Here is an 8,248-nt window from a genome sequence, read left to right on the forward strand (position 1 = left end):
ATGTTGCCCCAGTTGACGGTATTCCCTTTGGAACCTTTGTTCAGCGAAATTCGAACTATGGAGGCACGAGTTTAAGTATTTATGAGACTTTTAGTTGCTTGGGTATTCAATCATTCAAGCCGTACAAATATCGTTTCCATGGAAAAAATGTTCAAAAAAATATTTTCTTTTAGGTTGCCAAAAGGCTTTAAAATTCTTTATTAAACCAAGCTTTTGATCAAAACTTGTATCGCATGTCGACAGTCATATCTGTTTCATCTAATATATGTCACTTCTCTTGTATTGACACATGTTCCCTTAGCTTTAGAATGGTTATAGTGTTAAGAAGAGGCAAAGCTTCTCTAATATCGTTCTCTGATATTTCGTTATCATACGTCAATCCTACTGGAATCCACTGCTACAGCTTGTGCAATGTTAATATCGCTTGTTTCAAATTTGGCGTCACAGAAACTCATTGTAATGCTTGGTTCTTTTAGAAATGGGACACTTTCTTTTGCTTATAGCTCGTTTACTAGTAATCGGACATTCAAAATTTTGACAGCGTTTTGCTGCCTTTGAAAAATATTATTCGACCTATTTTTTCAAAATTTAAAATTTACGCGTTTTTGAGATATTTACGATGCAAGAAAAAATGATAAAAATAATTTTGCACAGTTTCCTTCAAAATCCATCCTTATCAAATTGATAGCCGACAAAACCGTTGATTATTCAAAGAATTAATGTGTTTGAGTGGTGGAAAAGTATGCACACACTGTCAAAATATCCACAAAGTTCAAATCAAGCATTGGAGTGAAGCACATGATCGATAACTACGGTTAAGGGTCATCTGGAAAGTCAAGTCTCTTACCAGCATTTTTAATTTGGAATAAGCGAAAAACTAAGGGTGGATCGCTGAAATGTCAAATAAAATTTATCCGATAAGCTGAAAGTGTTGCCTAGTAATAAGTTATTCAAACGCAACCTCAAACAACAATTTTTTGCTAGTTCCAGAGCTCGTAAGCTGTACAGCCAGCACAGAGACAATGGGAAAGATGATTTTTTATGAACGACAAAACTTATGAAATACCCTATTTCAAACAAATTCCAGCGTTTGAATCCTATTCCATCCCAAGCAACCAAAAGTCGCGTTTTTACTTAAAGATGGAACTCCGAAGTTCACATTTGGCTGAAAAAATGTTTTACGGGAACTTCAGGAGACTCTTGTCGCGTAAAAGTTACTCAGGAACTTCCATCGCCCTTTGAAAGGTTAAACTATCGATAACGGAACTTCTAAGCGCTTTTAATGGAACTTCTTTCAAGAAGGTCGATAATGTTCGCGTAACATTCCAAAACGCACCATTAAGATACTTGAAGGTGTTTTAAAGAACCTATATGGGAAATCTAAGCAACATGTCAAAAATGTTTTTCAAGAAGGTCGATAATGTTCGCGTAACATTCTAAAGCGCACCATTAAGATACTTGAAGGTGTTTTAAAGAATCTATATGGGAATTCTAAGCGACATGTCAAAAAATTTTTTCAAGAAGGTCGATAACGTTCGCGTAACATTCTAAAGCGCACCATTAAGATAATTAAAGGTGTTTTACATTTACATTTACATTTACATTTACATTTATTTTACAACAATCCATCTGACAATTTAGTCTCCATGAAGTACTTAAATCTACATTATTTAACTGCCAAAGATATTGTTATTTAACATAAAATTAACCAGTAGATCAGAGTTCCTTATTCTTAATTTGAAGGTTTCCGTGGAAATATTAAAATCGTACAGCTCGTAGAACCAATTGAAAACCAGAGACAGAGCTCGGATGGGTTCTTGTTGGCCATAATTGGTTCGCTGGAAGTTGATCCGCAGGAATTCAGAGTTACGGACGATACGTGGCCTGACGTTTATGTTCACGCAGGACAGGAGATCCGGACAGTCGATTCCACCATCAAGGAGTTTTTTGACAAAAACCGCACGAGCTGTGATTCTCCTTGCCGTCAATGTTTCCATTCCAAGAAGGCGACATCGGTCTGTGTATTCGGGTAGTTCATTGGGATTTCTCCAAGGCAGGTGGCGCAGCGCGAACTTCAAAAAGCGTTTTTGGACAGCTTCGATTCTATTTATCCAAAGAGCAGATGATGGGCACCACACAACCATAGCTGTTTCGAGCGATGATCTTACTAGTGCAAAGTATAATGATCTAAGGCAATACGGGTCTTTAAAGTCTTTCGATACCCTTTTGATGAATCCAAGATTCTTATTGGCTTTGCTTATCACGTGTGAGTAGTGATCACGGAAAGATAACTTTTCATCCAGAAGTACCCCGAGGTCCTTGTAAACATTTGCTCTAGCAAGCGGCGTGTTGAAAATTTCATAATTCCAACTAATAGGACGTAGTTTCCGTGAGAAGGATACAATAGCGCACTTAGATATGCTTATTGAAAGGTAGTTGAGCTTACACCAGTTAGCAAACATGTCGACGTATGTTTGAAGTCTGTAGCAGTCATTTGCATTTTTGATTTTAAGAAACAATTTTAGGTCATCTGCGTACCCGAGTAGGCATTTTTCCGGAAAGTGTAGCAAAACGTCATTAAAGAAGATGGAGAACAGTAGAGGACCCAGGTTACTGCCTTGGGGGACACCAGAGTAGTTGCTGAATTTGGCCGATTCAAAGGGTCCTAGTTTCACTGACACACTGCGATGGGTGAGATAAGACTCGAGCCATAATACTAATCCGCTTGTCAATCCAAGGTGTCCAAGTTTTGCCAGTAGAAGTTTGTGGTTTACACGATCGAATGCAGCCTTCAAATCCGTATAAACTGTATCGATTTGGTATCCTTCTTCTATGTGTCTTAGACAGAAGGAGGTAAACAGAGTGAGGTTTGTGGTAATAGATCTGCCTGGGACGAATCAAGCTGATTGAACGATATATATGATCTCATTTTACTCGTAATAATATTTGAAATGAGAATTTCAAACAATTTGGAGCCAGCGCAAAGTGAGGTGACACCTCTATAGTTTTCAATATTCCGTTTGTCACCTTTCTTAAAAGTTGGGAACATCCATGACTCTTTCCATAGTGAAGGGAAAAAAGAATTTGATAACGAACGATTCAAGATTTTCGTTATAGGAAAACAAAGATTATCAGCACAGAGTTTCAATATAATTGGTGGGATGCCATCAGGTCCAGGGGTGCAAGAGCTTTTCAATTTCAACATCGCCAAACGTACTTCGTCGGGAGAGAACTGGGGAACAGCAATCGACACAGCACCTTCAGGAACATTATTGAGCGCTTGTTGAATTTGTAGATCATCAATAACTTCATCGGAGAAAACACTAGCAAAGTGCTTTCCCAAGTAACACAGATTATGCCAACTAGCATTAGGAAGTTTTATTATGGTTTAATTATGGCATTTTTTTGTGCAGCTCGTTTTATGACGGTTTTATTATGGTCATGCAGAATGCTTATATTTTTCTTCGACCATATGTTTGCAGATGGTTTTGAAAACGCTAATAAAACTTTTATTAAACATACTGTTTTAGTTATTTTGAAAGAGTTATGAATGCTTTTTTAAAACTATAATAAAACACAAACTTAGAAGTTTGCTCCAAGCTTTCTTTTGCATGTTCTATAATAGCACTCAGTGCCTGATTATCAAACCGCCATAAAACTTAGTGACAGTTCTCGATCAAAATGTCAAAACAGGACACGCTCAGATTAGATAGCACATATTTGAATTGGAACTCCCATTTTTACACATTTTTGGTAAGTTATGCGTGTTGGTTTTGGGTTTAAATCAAAAAAATACATCTTTGAAAACTTGAAATCACCGAAAGTGGTATGAATATCTTTACAATATGTGTATTGAGTGGAAGGGCCCAAATAGTAGGAAAAAAAAAGCTTGACGCCATCATTAATTCAAGATGGCGGCTTCCTCTTTTATTTTCAAAGCTGTAAATTACTGAAAATATCGTGAAACCTTCACAATATGGTTATAAGGTGAAAGTAATAAACGAGTAGAAGTCAAATTTCGTTGCCCGTCGCCATCTTAAATCCAATATGGCGGCTACCACTCAACTTAAAAATACTGTAAATGACTGAAAATCGCATAAAACCTATATTATAGGGGTATAAGCTAAAAGAAATCAACCGGTAGAAGTTGAATTACGCTATCTTACGCCATCTTGAAATCCAAGATGGCAGCTTTCTATAAACTTAAAAAATGCTCTAAATCATTGAATATCGCATGAAACCTCCAAAATATGGATATTTGTCAATTGGGATAAGCTATAAAAAGTTTATTTTTGCATTCTGACGCAATCTTGAAATCCAGGATGGTGGCTTCAGCTGAACTTAAAAATACTGTAAATGAATGAAAATAGCATGAAACTCCCAAATATATTGTATTGGGTGCTAAGGCTAAATGATAGAAGTCAAATATCTCTTTTCGCGTTTCTCTAAAAATCTGTAAGTGACTGAAAATCCCACAAAAACTACCACAATTCAGACCCCGTTCGTTTTTGGCAACATTCGATTTTGGAAACATCGAATTTGGCACATGTGCCAAAATCAGACGGTTAACAGAAACAACATAACCTTATAGTTTTCGCTAGAATAAGACCAATACAATTTAGACATAATAGCATGATAGGAATAAAAGAATTACATAAATGGCAAAAAAAAATCAAAAACTATAAACAAAACAAGAAAAGTTCTAAATGCATTAGAAACATAATGAAAAAATAATAAAAGTGATTTAAAATGATCTAAATTGTTTTAAAATAGTAGTTTTAATGTAGTATTACGTGAAAAAAAGTTGTGTTCAAGCGATTTTCATTGATTAACAGCATTTTAAATTCAGTGGAAGCTGCCATCTTGGATTCCAAGATGGCGTCGGAAAGAAAAAAATCGACATCTTCTAGCTTAGCCTTTTCATTCAATAGTGGTGGTTTAATGCGACTTTTTGTCAGCATTAAGCATTAAAAGTTGAGCGGATGCCGTCATCTTGGATTTCAATATGGCGTCGGATAGCGAAATTCGACTTCTACTCGTTTAGCACTTTCACCCGATACCCATTTTGTTGGGGTTTCATGCGATTTCAAGTCATTTACACCATTTTAAAGTTCAGCGGAAGCCGCCATCTTGGATTTCAAGATGGCGTCAGACAACAAAATTTGACTTCAACTCATGATTTATTCCACGGGTCATTGAAAACAATCCCTTTTCATTCAAAAAGTCTGTCCTCATTTACTGTACTAATGATTAACAACTCAGAAATGAGGAACTTAACCTTAGCGTGTAATTGGTTTGCTTGCGAGAGAAACGTCAAATCGTAGCTTTTTTTGGGGTCATCATTAAACCATAATAAAACTATGAAATGACTCACGCCATGTTGGTTGCAAAATCGAAGGGTACAAAATGACGCCATGTTGATGGATTCACAATGCCAGCATTGGAAAATATTTTTTCAGGCCTTTTTTCCATCAATCCCATCATGATTGACCATCAGATTTGACGAGGCGCATTTATTTTAAGATACTATTTCATATACATTTTACCTAAAATCTTGACTGGCAGTAGAAAAGACGCTCATTATATGGGTAAAACATTGGTTTTTTAGCTATTAATTTTACCAGATTCATATCTGAATAATGCAACCATCATTCATCAACCATTACGGTTGCTGGAAAAAATAAAAAAAAACTCCGAGAACTGACAGAACCGAAAAAAACAAAAATTTCTAACATGTTTTATAATAGCTTTTTAAAAGCTTTGGTGACCAATATTGATGACTAACAATGATTGGTCATGATGACGTTCCTAGGATAGGGCCAAATAGCCTAATTTTGGCTTTATTAGAGTCCAGGTGATGTTATAGAATGTACTTTAGCTTTTTATGAAGATTAATGCTATGGTCCAAACGACATTTTGCTGACCATAATAAAGCTAAAATTGTTACTTGGGTTGAGAAAAGTTCACATTGGTCAGTAGGTGAATCACAGGTTTCGTCTGACAGGAACATGCTTTTCGGGAGGCCACATTCATTTCGCTTTTCATTCACAAATGACCAGAATTTTTTCGGGTTACGTTTAAGATTATTCTCAGTGCGAGCAATGTATTTTAAGTACAGAAAGCGATTATACTTTCTATACGCGTTACTGGCTGAGTTGAATGCCAACTTGGAGCACGGATTCCTGTGCTGGCTAAAATATTTGAGGGTTGATGCTCTTGTTCTTTTTAAGTATTTTAAGCGTCTGTTCGTCCAAGGAGGTTTCAGGAGAGGTCGATGGTGTGGCACTGTATTCTTGAACAACTGGTTTACAGTTTCAGTAAATTTGCCGACTGCGTGGTCAATCGTGGGTGCGGTTTCAAGGTAGTTCCAGTCTACTACGCTAAGTAAAACGTTCAGTAATTCGAAATTGGTCTTTTTAAAATTCAGAGAGCGTTGTTGGAAATGTTCTTGGAAAGGAACGATTTGAATTTCTGAAACGTGGACAACTAATGGTGGATGGTGTTGATCATCTTTGGTAATGCTTTCCGGTGCTCTATGGACACAAGAGCTCCCTAGTGCGGTTTCATTCACAAATAGTAAATCGAGGAAACGGCTGTTCTGGTTGCTAACGTGATTAATTTGTTTGAGATCCAATAAAGCTGTTCTATCTAAAAGAGCAGAAATAGCTGACGAAAATTGAGATAGCGTAGGATCCGGTTTCGAAAAGCCTTTGGTGTGTTTTGTCCAGATCAAATTTGGTTGATTATAATCACCAAACAAATACATCATGTCTCGAGGATGCATTTGCTCAACAATTGCATCAGTGTGGTCTAAATGCTCATTCATAAATTGTTCGTTCCTTGCAATGTCTGGACTGAGATACACAACACCAACGAATATATAGTTGGATGACGTAGTTATCTTTGCCCACACTTGTTCGAAGTTGTTGGTAAGCGCTAGTGTTGACACTCTTTGTGAGGGCCATTTGTTTGAGATAGCTATGAGCGTTCCACCACCACGATTCTTCCCAGTGGTAAGCGGATCTCGATCACATCGGTACACGGAGTAGTGTTCGCCAAATAACAGCCTAGAAGTGAACTCGTCACTCAGCCATGTCTCAGTAAGAACGATGATGTCGTAGTCGTCATTGTATGTTGATATGAGGAATTCATTAGCCTTAGTGCGGAGACCACGGACATTCTGGTAGTAGATTGATAGTAGAGAACGAGAGGGGCCTTGTTTACTGGAAACAGATGACGAGGGCATGCGGAGAGTCGGAGATATCTGCAAGGGTATCTCATTTAATTGGTGTGTAGGATCTGGAAAGACTTCGGATGAACATATACTCTGTAAGCTTTTACCTGGGAGACCAGGAGTTTCGACTGGCTTAGAGAGGTTCAGTGTGCTTGTTGTCTGTAGGAAATCCGTTGGAGAGTCTTTCGCGTCATCGTTGTGTGCGGTTGAACGTAAGGGGGAAAGTACTGGTGAGCTACCTCGGCGTGTGAGTGATCCGGCATGATAATTGGAAGCTTCAGAGGAAGCCACATGATGATGATGGGGTTCTATTGGCCATACGCGATGAGTATGAGCGATGCGAGGTGACTGCAAAGTTGTCTCATTTATTTGGTGTGTAGAATCTAGAAAAACTTCGGCAGGACATATACTCTGAGAGCGTTTACCTGAGAGACCAGGGGACTCGACTGGCTCAGAGAAGTGGAATGAAGTCTCCATCAGTGGGCTTGTAGAAGTGTTGTGGTTGTGATGAATTCGTTGCTACGTCGAATAATCGGTACGCTGCTTGGTTCGCTTCAATTGTTTTTGAAACATCGGGCAAGTTATGCTCCAAACCGGGTGTGAAATTTCAAGTGGTACGTCGCTGTTTCCGAGGTTTCTATTCGCGTTTTCGCAGTTGATACATTTTTCGAATGATGAAGAACATTCAGACAAGACGTGATTTTCAGCACATCGTGGGAAACAAGTAGGTTTTGTGCAATCATCAGATACGTGGTTGAATTCCGAGCAGTTGAAACACAGTTTGACGGCTATATGTTTTAACACACGGCATCTTGACCAGCCTAAATTTATTTTCTTGAGGTGAAGTAGGTGGTTGTAAGTGGTAACGTTGGGCTCGATAACAGCAAATATCGGTGCGTTAGGTCTTTTATGTTTTGCGATTTTTATGACCTTGATGACTACAGGGTCAGGGATCTGGTTTTGCTTCAACAACATGTCAACAAGATTGGATTCGGTAACATCTTCGGAGAGTCC

General features: G+C 38.0%; 1 protein-coding gene across 1 annotated transcript; it reads right to left on the reverse strand.

Annotated features, from left to right (window-relative positions):
* Window positions 1-7,045: 7,045 nt before the first annotated feature.
* Window positions 7,046-7,905, reverse strand: LOC129744648 (uncharacterized). Its single transcript, XM_055737317.1, has 2 exons — window positions 7,342-7,905; window positions 7,046-7,264 (listed from the first exon to the last, which is right to left on the reverse strand). The coding sequence occupies exons 1-2, from the start codon at window positions 7,709-7,711 to the stop codon at window positions 7,221-7,223; spliced, it is 414 nt and encodes a 137-aa protein (XP_055593292.1). The 5' UTR covers window positions 7,712-7,905; the 3' UTR covers window positions 7,046-7,220.
* Window positions 7,906-8,248: the final 343 nt, after the last annotated feature.

The sequence above is a fragment of the Uranotaenia lowii genome, chromosome 1 (assembly GCF_029784155.1).
Source record: "Uranotaenia lowii strain MFRU-FL chromosome 1, ASM2978415v1, whole genome shotgun sequence".
In the NCBI taxonomy this organism is placed as follows: domain Eukaryota; kingdom Metazoa; phylum Arthropoda; class Insecta; order Diptera; family Culicidae; genus Uranotaenia; species Uranotaenia lowii.

What these genes read in the sequence shown, in the direction of transcription:
- LOC129744648 (XM_055737317.1), bottom strand. Translation starts at nt 7,711, where the DNA reads ATGGAGACTTCATTCCACTTCTCTGAGCCAGTCGAGTCCCCTGGTCTC. An exon ending in CGAAACTCCTGGTCTCCCAG is followed by an intron (nt 7,265 to 7,341) that starts GTAAAAGCTTAC and finishes ATACCCTTGCAG; the next exon opens with ATATCTCCGACTCTCCGCAT.